Source organism: Silurus aristotelis (genome assembly GCF_946808225.1).
Source record: "Silurus aristotelis genome assembly, chromosome: 20".
NCBI lineage: Eukaryota > Metazoa > Chordata > Actinopteri > Siluriformes > Siluridae > Silurus > Silurus aristotelis.
In genome coordinates, this window is record NC_139593.1 from 4,548,564 (window position 1) to 4,562,586 (window position 14,023).

General features: G+C 35.9%; 1 protein-coding gene across 4 annotated transcripts in view; it reads right to left on the minus strand.

Annotated features, from left to right (window-relative positions):
• The window catches only part of jag1a (jagged canonical Notch ligand 1a), a 41,892-nt gene that overhangs the window by 11,140 nt on the left and 16,729 nt on the right, over positions 1-14,023 (minus strand). For all 4 annotated transcript variants that reach the window (XM_083522730.1, XM_083522729.1, XM_083522728.1 and 1 more), the window contains exons 11-20: positions 12,899-12,945; positions 11,360-11,533; positions 7,437-7,587; positions 5,035-5,199; positions 4,658-4,771; positions 4,158-4,271; positions 3,730-3,843; positions 3,533-3,649; positions 3,267-3,294; positions 2,832-2,917 (exon numbers count right to left, since the gene is read on the minus strand). In XM_083522730.1, coding sequence (XP_083378856.1) covers positions 2,832-2,917; positions 3,267-3,294; positions 3,533-3,649; positions 3,730-3,843; positions 4,158-4,271; positions 4,658-4,771; positions 5,035-5,199; positions 7,437-7,587; positions 11,360-11,533; positions 12,899-12,945 — 1,110 coding nt within the window. The remainder of the gene's footprint in view (positions 1-2,831; positions 2,918-3,266; positions 3,295-3,532; positions 3,650-3,729; positions 3,844-4,157; positions 4,272-4,657; positions 4,772-5,034; positions 5,200-7,436; positions 7,588-11,359; positions 11,534-12,898; positions 12,946-14,023) is intronic.

Sequence of the window (14,023 nt, forward strand, 5' to 3'; positions counted from 1 at the left end):
ATCAACTATAATCAGTACTTTATATAAATCAACTATAACCAGTACTTTATATAAATCAACTATAACCAGTACTTTATATAAATCAACTATAACCAGTACTTTATATGAATCAACTATAATCAGTACTTTATATAAATCAACTATAACCAGTACTTTATATAAATCAACTATAACCAGTACTTTATATAAATCAACTATAACCAGTACTTTATATGAATCAACTATAACCAGTACTTTATATAAATCAACTATAACCAGTACTTTATATAAATCAACTATAACCAGTACTTTATATAAATTAACTATAACCAGTACTTTATATGAATCAACTATAACCAGTACTTTATATGAATCAACTATAACCAGTACTTCATATAAATCAACTATAATCAGTACTTTATATAAATCAACTATAACCAGTACTTCATATGAATCAACTATAACCAGTACTTTATATAAATCAACTATAACCAGTACTTTATATAAATCCAGTACTTCATATGAATCAACTATAACCAGTACTTTATATAAATCCAGTACTTCATATGAATCAACTATAACCAGTACTTTATATAAATCCAGTACTTCATATAAATCAACTATAACCAGTACTTCATATGAATCAACTATAACCAGTACTTTATATAAATCAACTATAACCAGTACTTTATATGAATCAACTATAACCAGTACTTCATATAAATCAACTATAATCAGTACTTTATATAAATCAACTATAACCAGTACTTCATATGAATCAACTATAACCAGTACTTTATATAAATCCAGTACTTCATATGAATTAACTATAACCAGTACTTTATATAAATCCAGTACTTCATATAAATCAACTATAACCAGTACTTTATATAAATCAACTATAATCAGTACTTTATATAAATCAACTATAACCAGTACTTTATATAAATCAACTATAATCAGTACTTTATATAAATCAACTATAATCAGTACTTTATATAAATCAACTATAATCAGTACTTTATATAAATCAACTATAACCAGTACTTTATATAAATCAACTATAACCAGTACTTTATATAAATCAACTATAACCAGTACTTTATATGAATCAACTATAACCAGTACTTTATATAAATCAACTATAACCAGTACTTTATATAAATCAACTATAACCAGTACTTTATATAAATCAACTATAACCAGTACTTTATATGAATCAACTATAACCAGTACTTTATATGAATCAACTATAACCAGTACTTCATATAAATCAACTATAATCAGTACTTTATATAAATCAACTATAACCAGTACTTCATATGAATCAACTATAACCAGTACTTTATATAAATCAACTATAACCAGTACTTTATATAAATCCAGTACTTCATATGAATCAACTATAACCAGTACTTCATATGAATCAACTATAACCAGTACTTTATATAAATCAACTATAACCAGTACTTTATATAAATCCAGTACTTCATATGAATCAACTATAACCAGTACTTTATATAAATCCAGTACTTCATATAAATCAACTATAACCAGTACTTCATATGAATCAACTATAACCAGTACTTTATATAAATCAACTATAACCAGTACTTTATATGAATCAACTATAATCAACTATAACCAGTACTTTATATGAATCAACTATAACCAGTACTTCATATGAATCAACTATAATCAACTATAACCAGTACTTCATATGAACCAATTAGGACAGTACTTTATCATCATATTACACATTCAGCATTATGTGTTATTATGGAAAACTCACTGTCTGAAAAGCAGCTTAAATACTTCCTTTCTGTTATATAACAGTTACAGTCTCATCAAATAAAATCTCCAATAAATACATTTTTTTACAACTTTTTTATGACTTTGCAACAACGTGAGCAATTGTTTTATTATATTTGCTATATTCCACTACTACCTAACCTATCACAATCACATCTTTAAAAGATCATGAATAAATAAAATCTAAAAAATAAAGTTATAATACAAATGAACTAAAAATGTATAACAAATAATATGTATAAAATAAAAACATATATTATGTAATAAAATATCCAAATGTAGAGATATAAAGTATGTAGTGTATATTTTTGTAGAGTATATAATATCAATTTATTCATCCATTCAAGTAAGTAAATAATTATATTTATTTAATGAATACATATATTTACTCACAAATGTGAACAAATTCAGATCCACTTTTCTCTGATGCCACAGCAGTACTTCTAGCATATTATATTTATTTATGATATACTTAATTATATACTTCATATACATATTGTATATATTTTATTTTAGCCAATTTCTGACTTGATGATAAACGAAATTAAAAAACCCAAACAAATAAATAAACAAACCAAAAACAACAAATAAAATTCCTCTCTGTCAGCTAACCTGCGAATGAAATGCGACTTTTCTTCAACAACGTAAAGAACTGTATTAGCAAAACTCTCGTGTATTAAGCTAGTTAGCTTAAGCTTAATGCAAAATTGTTTAATGCTAGCTGAATTTAATGAGGCAGCACGTGACGGTGATGGAGGGATAACGTGTGCTGCTCAAAATCAGCTCATAGTGACACAGTGAGATGATTGTAGTTGAAATAGGAGCTCTAGTTCTTCGTCTAGCTACAGCATTCCGTACCGTTAAACGTTCACGTTGAAAGAATAATGAAAGGTTTATATAAAAATTCATTTGCAGGAAAGTTAACTCGAGTCCATTCGATTTGAATTCCAATGTTGTGAAAGTTTTCAATTGACGATGAAATAATTCATTAATTATTCATGATGCAATCTGAATGCATTAACTAAAGGCCATTCACTCACTGATGCGACAGTCGGGTCCGGCGAAGCCCGCGGCACACTCGCACCGGTACCAGTTATCCCCGTCTACACATGTCCCACTGTTGTAGCTAGAAAACAAAAATAAAATATGAGAATGACAGATTAGGTTCATGGGTGCAAAGGTCAACCACTGATAAGATCTTGGTGCAACAAAAAGAGAGGATGAATATGGATATGATCGCTTCCTGAACGTCCTCAGGGTGTGTTCGGGACCGTGTGAGCGCCACGTGAAACGTGTAGAGAAGAGCACAAGAAAAAAAAAGTGTGTGTGTGTGAAAGAGAAAAAAGACATGGGAAAACCTGTGACAGAATAGGGTTTTATGTATTTAGCTGGAGGATAACTCTGTGTGTGTGTGTGTGTGTGTGTGTGTGTGTGTGTGTGTGTGTGTGTGTGTGTGTGTGTGTGAATTGGCTTACCATGGGTGTGGGTTGCAGTCATTCGAGTCTGTAACACAAGACAGAAAAAACAAATGTTTAATACAAGCGATTCGATTCTTAAAAAACACACACCATCGATACACAAATGACGATTTTACAGAAAACTAATTGTGTCACCAAGGCAACGGGGAGAAGAAAATGTATATAAAAATCTCTTAATAGTTTCATTGTTCTTCCTCTTATTCTTGTTATTTAGATTTGTCTATTGTGGTGTAATAATGATAAAACAGGAAGTGATGTCATACTCTGGCTGCAGGTCAGTCCCTCCCAGCCTTCCTTGCACACGCAGGTGAAGCGGTCGCCGGTGACGACGCAGGTCGCGCCGTTCTCGCACGGATTGGGAAGGCAGCTACTGTTTTTCGCTACACACACAAACACACACATATAGATTTAGACACTTCATTCCATGGTCACGAAAACATTTTCCGAAAAGTTGGCGTACCGATGTTGCAGCTCGTCCCCTCCCAACCAGGTGCACACATGCATTTGAAGGAGTCTCCTTCATCATAGCAGGTGCCGCCGTTGTTGCAGGTCGTCTCGTCACACTGGCTCTCACCTGGCAACCACATGACCAAAAAACACTCAGGATACGACAACAACGTAGAAATGACGCATCTGTGATTACTTATTAACTACTCCCCCCTATACCTCGATCAGGCCTAGAGACCCACCCAATGGAGGGGGGGGGGGAAGGGGGGTGTTTCTGTTTCGTTTTATTTAACCGTAAATTGTTTTTAATGCAAGAAACAATCAATATTGTTTTTTTTTTAAAGAAGGTGGGGTTTACAAGGATGGTTAGGGGTGGGTGCCTGTGTGTGTGGTTCGATTTATTTCATCATAAATTCAATTGTATTTGAACGCAGGGCTTACGTGAGTGACAGGTTTTGCCCTTCCAGCCGTTTTTGCACTCGCAGTAGAAGTCGTTGACCAGGTCGCGACACACACCGCGATCATGGCACGGGTTCGTGTTGCAGTCATCGATATCTAAAATGTACAAAAGAATTAATATATATATATGTATATAAATAAAAACAATGATATAAAATATAAAAAAAAAAATTTCTGCAGTTCACGTTTATATATTGGTTTGCATACAACAGGGTGCACATTTATTTATTTGCGTATCTGTGCACATATTTACTGTTTAGAAATCCAACAATGTCTCTTTTTTGGCGATATATAGATGTTACTGTATGGCCACGACACGTTTCGACTGAGTGATCACATTCCTTTCTCAAGAGCACATATAAATTAAAGTGTAATGGTCTAAAAGAACAAGTTCTGACTAATATTATAATAATGATCATAATAATAATAATAATAATAATTATTATTAGTATTATTTTTTAATAGAAGAAGCATGTACTTACTAGTTTCACAGTCGGGTCCTTCCCAGCCGTCAGCGCAGATACACTGATACACGTTGACTTTATCGATACACGTCCCTCCGTTACGGCACGGGATGCTCTCGCAGTCGTTGATGTCTAAAAGAAAGATAGGTTATTATGTTTGTTATTATAAAAAAAAAACATAAAACAAAAGCAAAACTTTCACTCTTTTCCAAATAACGAAATCTGGATTCAATACTAATATGCAAATCAGACCCCCAGTATCAAATATGGGTTTATTTGAATACTGGAACATGATTGGTTCTTGTATTTGCATGTGATTTCAGATCAACACACACACACACACACACACACACACACACACACACACACACACACACACACACACACACACTTACTCTCGTGACAGTAGGTCCCGGTGAATCCGTCCTGACACTCGCAGCTGAAATGGCCACCGGCGAGGCTACGGCATCGACCGTGCGGACCGCACACGTTTGACGATATGTAGCGGACGTTGCCCGGGGTGCTGTTCGAAACCACAGCGACGGTGCAGCTGTCAATAACTGTGAAACAGATGATGGGGAAAGGGGCGGGGTTAACACGGTCCGACTGCACTCTCTGGCAATAAATCAAGGGGAAATTCCAATTTGAGCCTCTCCCTGCTTTATGTCTTTTTTTTTCTTTTTCATGAAAAAGACCTATTAGACCTATTATCTCTCTTGTGTTCTCTCTTTCAAACCCTCAGAGCGTGTATAACCCTGTACGAGAACACACCCAAGATCCTGACAGCTCTGGTAACGGTTCAGATGCCAACGTGCTAAGACTTTGCAGAGCCGCCACCTTGTCTGCTCCGGCACCACCGCCCCTGTATCTGTAACGTGGCGAACCTCGAACTTGTAACACGATCTTCCCAGTGTTCCTAAGATGGCATGGCCTTGGGCAAGCAATGGAGACGTGCTATAAAAATGTAACGCAGCAGGACAACGGAACGGCGTCAATCTGATACGTCCTGAACCTGGAAACCGGTTCGACGTCATTGCTTAAAAAACACAGGAGGTCCCCAAATGACACGTTTCGATTTGTTTTGCCATTGTTTACATATTATACATACCATATAAACAAACAAACCCAAAACAAATGAAAAACACAACAAAGGACACCCAGAACTGGAGGAAGAATCCTGTATGAGACACATATGGGACAATATTAATTCATTCAAGTGCACTATAATTCTTCTCAATAGATTTTCTAATACATAATCTATAGAACCTAGCATGTAATCTAGTAAACCAGTGTTGATTAATTTACTGATAGAGTAGAGACTCAGCACTTTTAAACGTCGCTCTGTGTAAAGGCGAGGGTTTAAGTTACAAGTATCATTACTTAGACAAGAGATGCGAAAAACATGAGACTATATACTGAACACGGAAACTACAAAAACAAAATGGCTTAGATTTTTTTTTTATGAACTAAAATGAAGTAATATATATAAGGCAAGCACAGTAAACTTCAAAGAAATTTGTAATTATCGTTAGTGTTTTTCATTTTCGTGTATATGAAACTCATACATGGCATGACTAGGGTTTGGGCAGCTCTGTCATGCCATTTATGAGAAGAGGGAAATAAGTGTAAAAGGAAAGAAAAGAAAGAAGGTGCTTTATACTGTGTACATGGCAGCACAGTGAAATTATTTATTTGCATATCCCAGTGATATTACAGTAGGAAGCAGGGGTCCAAGCACTGGTCCAGTGCCCCTGGAGCACAAAGGGTTGAGGGCTTTGTTGAGGGCTTTGTGTCCACTGACACAAATGTTCATTTCTAATTGGACGTTCAGCAACCTTAGGCAGGACTGTCTTCTCTGAGTCGGCTTTCAGTCTGATGAACTTCAAGTCTAAAGTGTTAATAAGAAGAAAACTGACTGACTTTCACCTACATTATATTCTGATCTGCAACCCAATGTGGAAAAAAGTTGAAAAATACGAAGCAGCTTCATGTTTCTCATTAGATGTCACTGATATTACATGCATCCATCTGTATTGCTTAGAGCTTGAATAGCTGTATTAGACAATGAACTCTATTGTACTGTAAATGGGATTGATTTTAGTATTAATTGCACTGTAAGTTTCATAAATAAAACACAAAGAAAACGTAAAAAAAATGGAAAGTGTAAAAAAACAAAACTGCACTAGGAAATATGTATTTATTTGTTTATTCATTCATTCGCTAATTTATTCATTTCTAAATATTTTTGAGGGTAACCATGGCAACTTTAATTGAAATTAAATACAGTTTGATAAATTGCAACATTAACTATCAGCTCATGGCCCTTAATCAAGTTAGATTTTTTTTGGCCCTTCATAGAAATATTCTGGGTGTCTCTGTTATTGTACAACGATTTTGTTAACATTCTTTATGACTTCACTTCACCAGCCACCCCCAACCCCCCCTTATAAAGTCACACAGTTCGTCACCTTTACGCTACAGACACTGTAGAAACGTAGACCGCTAAGTAGAGGGCATAAAGGTTTCACAATCACGTTACATAACGTTTTGTGTGTATTCGTGTGGAGTCGGAACACAACAATACCACGTACACACCTGAATAACTTCACCTACAACTTGATTGTGTATTAAAAACTTACATGCTAGGACTGAAAAATAGAACAAATCTAATAACTTAAGCCCTGAGTAAAGTATTTTGACACTTGAACAAATGGAATGCACACACAAACACACACACACACACACACACACACACACACACACACACACACACACACACACACACACAAAGCCGTACCTTCACAGGGTGTGGTGCGACAGTGGTCTTTGAGATGGGAGCAGTTCTTTCCTTCGTAATCCTCGGAACATTTGCAGTAATAATCAGTGGCAAGGTTGAAACACGGCGAGCCGTTCTGACACGGGTTTCCCTCGCAGTAGTCGATATCCAGCTGCACAACACAAAACACTGTGAGAATCTGTACAATGGGATTTCATGTCATTCCCTGGTAGACTACCGTATTTTTGGACCTGAGACATAACGGCTAGCATAATAATCGAAGAATATCAAGAACCAACTTTTTATGAAGGCAGGTTTTTCGCTCAAAATCGTTAACACGCAAATTAACAAATAAAGGCTCAAGATAGAGAAGCAAAGCTAGAATTAATAATTGACCTCAAAAGTATGTATGAAAAAACAGCTAGGATAACTAATATACCTCAAAGTAATGTAAAGAAACAGCAAAACTAACGGTTCAAGATTAAGAAACAAAGCTAGGCTAAAAAATTACCTAGGAAATTTCTAAAGTTTAAAGATATAAAGCTAGGCTAAATTCTTTACCTCAGAATAATGTAAAGAAACACTAATAAAAAAATTTATATGTCAAGAAAAAAAAATATGCTAAATGATTTACCCCAGAATAATATAGGAAACAGCAAAACTAACAAACAAAACAATAAGAAAATGAAGTCATACTAGGATAATTAATTTACCTGAAAAAATTTTAAGAAACATAGTGAACTTACAAATTAAAGCACCAGACAAAGAAATGAAGTTAGGCTAAAAAATGACCTCAGAATAATGTAAAGAAACATAGCAAAACTAACAAAGCAAACTAACAATCACCTCAACATTATATAAAGAAACGTAACTAAACTAACTAATCGAATATATTATTTTATATGAGCAAATTTCTTGTGCCTTTTCAAGCACCACTAATAATATTACAACAAAACAATACAACTAAGTTACCTCAGAGTAACGCGGTATATAGCAAAACTAACAAATAAAAGCATAGCTAGAGAAAAAAAGCTAGGCTAAAAAAATTCCTCAGAATAAGCACAAAAAAACCCCCCAAAAAACTCAGCAAGGCTAAATTATGACTTAATTACTTAATTACACAGACTGAACAAAAGAAACATGATCTAGTCCAAAGAAATAACCTCTGAATTGATAGAAATAAATTAGAACATGAACACAAAAATGTTTCCCTAGGAATAGTCTGAAAAAACACAGCAACCACTAGAAGTTACTTCAGAATACAGAACAGAATGAAAAACATTTGTTACACATGTTACAAACTTATCAATTAGCATGGCTAACTTCCTCTATTGTTTAATGCTAACATAGATTAGCTATTTGTCTTGAGTTAACTCATTGTGTTGGTTATATTGTTCTAGTTCTAACCCTTAAGTTTTGTTGTTTTTATTGTTTATGATGGGGTAACATTTTCCCTGAATATGTTGTTTATACTGATGTTACATTTACATCATCAGTGATGAAACATGTTACACATGTTACAAATACACAAACAAAACTGACTAGCAACTAAGAGATCGCCTGGCTAACACGTTTTATCTTAAAAACCATATGACACAGACTCAGTTAAGTCAGAATATAATATGACAATATGATGATGAGAAACAAAAACTAACCATCGTTAACAAGCTAACTAGTAAGATAAAGAAGCAAATCCAGGATAATATTTTACCTCACAGGTAGGCTAATAGCTTAACCTCAATATAAACAACATATTCAGGGAAAATGTTACCCCATCATAAACAATAAAAACAACAAAACTAAAAGGTTAGAATTAAAACAACATAACCAAGACAATGAGTTAACTCAAGACAAACAGCTAATCTATGTTAGCATTAAACAATAGAAGAAGTTAGCCATGCTAATTGATAAGTTAATGAATAGCTGTTCCTCAAGAGTTAATTGAATCTACATTTGTATAAAAACTAAAGAAAAAGATACAGATTAATAAGTTTATCTTGAGAAACAAAAAAAGAAAAGAAAGAAAGTTATTCAGGCTTATAAGTTACCTCAAATGTAATAACAAAAAACATCTATATTTTAATGCACAGTTAGCTAGAAAAACCTAGCCAGTTACAGCAAGAGAAACATAAACAAAGTTTGCATTTAACAATTGTGAAGCTTTGCTGGGCAAATAAGTTCTCTAATGGAAAACGTTAAACTACGTTAGCATAAAAATACCTAGAGGAAGTTAGCAGGCTACTGAGTAACTGCAAGAATAATAGACACTTAGGTAACATAAAAAGATATTTTTACTAACCTTTTTCTAAGCTTATAAGTTATCTTGAGTAATATGTCTTCAACCAAGTTAGAAAAAAAAGCTAGAAAAGCGTAACCAGGTTAATGGGTTACCTCAGGTGTAACAGGCAAACTAAGTTAGCAATGAAAAGAGAGTAATAAGTTACCTCAAGAAAAACATTAAAAACATTTATTTTAATGCAAACTGTCCCAGAGAAACATTTCTAACGAGTTGCCTCAGGAGAAACAGATGATGTAAGTTAGCCTGAAAAGCTAGAGAACATTAGCCAGGCTAAAATAAAAGGTTGGGTTGTTAGTCTCTGCTAGGCTAATGATTTACATCAGGAGCAACAAGTAAATTAAACTAGCAAAAATCAAAAAAGCTAGAGACAGATTCAGAAAAGCTAAACAGATTCAGATCAAAGAATTATCGTAAGTTAAAGTTCTAAACCTGGTAAGCAAACAAAAAACACACTTAATCTTTATTAGCATGTGTACAGCTAGATAAACACTGTAAGATTAATAACCAAAAACCAAAAGAAGCTTAGCCAAGTCAATGAGTTACCACAAGTGAAACAGCTAATCTGTGTTAGCAAGTTCATGCTAACTATTCTAAAAAAAACAATACTAAGCTAATAAGTTACCTTAGCAGGGACAGATAAACTAGGTTAGCATTAAAAAGCCAGAGAGGTTTTGCTAGGCTAATGAGTAAACGCAAGTGAAACAGCTCATGTGAGTTAGCATAAAAATATAAGTAAACTTTTGCTAGGCAAATAATTTACATAAAGAAAAACTAAGTTAGCATAAAAAGTTAGAAAAAGTTCGCCAGGTTAACATCAAGTGTCACAGGTAAACTAAGTTACCATTGAAAAGTTTGAGAAGCTTTGCTAGGCGAAGTTACGTTGGGAGAAACAGATAAAGAAAATTAGCATGAAAATTATTGAAGCTATTCTAAGCGAATGAGTTACATCAAGAGAAACAGATAATCAAAGTTAGGATTAAAAATATTAGTGACATTTTGCTAGGCTAAAAATTTACTAACTTAAAATAGGTTAAATAAAAAAGCTAGAGAAATGTATCCAGGCTAATGAGTTACCTTAAGTGTCACAGAATAACTGTTGCCATTAAACAGCTAGAGAAGCTTTGCTAGGCTAATGACAAGTGAAACAGCTAATCTAAAAAAAGACATAAAAATTATTGAAGCTTTGATAGGCTAATCATTTTTGAGGAGAAACAGATAAACGATGTTAGCATAAACAGGTCAGAAAAGTGCAGTCAGGTGAATAAACTGTTTCAACACATCGATCTATTTGAAATGCGTTATTCACTCAGAGCTAGTGTGTGTCTTAAAACGAAAACAAAGAGCAGTTAGCGTCAGGCAGCGACATGACTGGGCTTGATGGGGTTTTGCTGGAGGAGTACGGCGAGGGTGCATCGGGGAAACGCCAACAGCTCTCAGCTCTACACAGAGGGCCTGGAGGGAGCTACAAAAGCTCTATATAAGCTTATCCGACCGCCACAAAGGAAATTAGGTTGCGGTGAGAGGAAAAATGACGCAGAATTTGCAAAAATTGTTTTCCTTTTTTTTGGAAGTTGAAATAACGCCGCACCCGAGCGAAAAGAATGGCGTGGGCGAGCTGGGCATGTGCTTGCAGAGTTTTACACACCTGGCACAGGGTTCCAGAGAAGCCGGGCAGGCACAGGCACTGGAAGCCGTTGATGTCATCGCGGCATTGGCCCTTGTTCAGGCAGGGCTGACTGGCGCACTCGTCAACGTCCTTCTCGCAGTGTTCGCCCGTGAATCCCGGCGCACACGCGCACCTGTACCCGTTCACCAGATCCTGAGAAACACCAGACATGAAACGTGCCTTGTTAGCACCCACACATTATAACGCTAATCTCTAACGAATCCCAAATATACCCTGAAGCCATCACACTCATCTGCTAATATGCTTTTGTTTCAAGGAACTCTTAGCATGCTAATTACTTTCTTTTTTTGTAATACACCGAGGAACTGTTTTACAAAAGACAAATCCATGCGGTCTGAACGAGCTAATTTACCACAACTGGGTTAGCTTCAAAACATGGTGGGCAGGTTAGCAAAAAATAGCTAAGTTAGCAAATTTCTAATTGCAAATATAAATATTCCCTTTGTCTTCGCCGAATCCGTTAACAAAAATGGAATAGCGCTGATCCCCTTGCTAGCATGAACTGGACATCTTTTTCTGCAAAGTTTCCAGATTAAAAGCTAGCATGGCTAGAAGGTGACGAGACTAGCATCAGAAACAAAACAGATGAGCTAGGACAGGGATAGTTAGCAAAACATAGCGGAAACATTCAAATAACCTGAGAAGTTTTTTATATTCAAAATGAAGGGTTTTAATTATGTTACAACTAGCGTAGCAAACCTCGACGCTAACCGCGGTGTCTGCTATTGCTAATTTGGGAGAATAGTGGTGGGTTTTGATAAATATTTTCTCTGGCACTTGCTAGCATTAACTAGATTACCACTAAATATGTTACAGGGTTAGCTAGTGAAACGTAGTGGGAACATTTCTGCAGCTAGCGTAAAATAATTTGCGGCTAATCATGTCTGCTTTGGCTAATTTGCAGGCTAGCCGCGGGTTTTGTCATTCCCTGTTCCTGAGATTCTGGGTTTATCTTCTCTCTGGAGCGCCGGAGCACTTGTGCGGTGAAGGAAAAAGGGTCAGCGAGGTAAAAGACGGGAGAAAAGAAAGAATGAGCGAGGGAGAGAGAGAGGGAGGTGTGGGCACAAGGGGAGGAGGAGAGACGGAAGAATAAAGGCTCTCTCTCTCTCTTTCTCTCTTTCTCTGGCAGGACACAGGAATGTTTATGGAAATCTGATCTACTGTGTTCATCCAGCTTTCCTCCCACCAGTACTCTTTCTTTCTTTCTTTCTCTCTCTCTCTCTCTCTCTCTCTCTCTCTCTCTCTCTCTCTCTCTTTCTCTGTCCCTCTTTTCTTTCTTTTTTTCTTTCTTCCCACATGGCTTTCTTTCCCTCCTGTCCTTTCTACAAAGAATGACTCAGCAGCCATTCTATTTTCGAAAAGAAATAAGGGGATCAGAAAATGGAGGTATTGGGGGGGACAAAAATTTGACAAAAGACCCCCAGGAAATATGGTGTGTGTCTCACACACACAGACACACACACACACACACACACACACACACACACACATACATACCTTACAAGATCCTCCGTTCAGACACTGCCCTTGGCAGTCGTTAACATCTGTAAAAAAGAAAAACACACACAGAATAACAGCGATTAATCAGAGTAGCCGTTTCGAGCGGTGACTCAAAGCAAACAGCCGCAGGTTCTCAGCGCTATCGCAGTGGCTCTCAAATAGCCACGCTGTCAGATTTCCCTGAGCTTTTTTCCCGCTGATAAGCATCTGGAGGAAAGTGTGTGAGAGGGAAAGCGGCGAGTCGCGGAGATGCCAGCGATGTTTGACTTGGAACGGCTGAGCGGCTGAAGGCTCGTTAATGGGCACTGATAAGTTCGTGTGATTCGTCAGAGCGACTGATGTTAGCGGGATCATAAACAGGTCGACATCGTAACACAACATCCAGTTTAGACACTGGACGGGTCTTCGTCGGAGAGACGCGAGTTTTCACTCGGGCGTGTTCAGAGCTTCGGTTACAACGGCTCGACGTGTACGCCTGATAGAGACCTAGCATAGTTAGAGATTCTAGATACTCCAAAAAGAGGAAGAAGGAGAAAAAGGATGGAAAGAAAAAAAGGGAAAGAGACAAAAAACAAAAGAAAGGTGGTCTAGAAAAAAGGTTAGAAAGAATGTAGGCATGGTAAAAATGGGTAATATAAAGAACTAAGAAGAAAAAAGAAAGAAAGAACAATAATCAATAATAGGAAAAATCTAATGATGGAAATATACAGAGAGAAACATAAAAAAAGGAAGCTGTGGGAGAAAAGAAAGGAAGAAAAAAGAACATAAGCAATAAGCTAGCAAAAAAGTGAAAGTAAGGCAAAAGAACAAATAAAAGAAGTGAGAAAGAAAGAAAGAAAGAAAGAAAGAAAGAAAGAAAGAAAGAAAGAAAGAAAGAAAGAAAGAAAGAAAGGCAAAAACATATAAAGAGAGAAAGAGAAAGGAAAAGTAAAAAAAAAAAGAAGCAGGACAGAAAACAATATAATAAAAGGTGTAGGGAAGACAGAGGGAAAGAAAACAAAATAAAGAGAAGCAATGAAAGTAAAAAAGAGAGAAGTGGGAGAAGACGAACAGTGAAGGTGGAGACGAGAGGTGACGGTGTTGGAGTGTAACACAAAGGACGTGTCCCTCATTGTGTGTCAC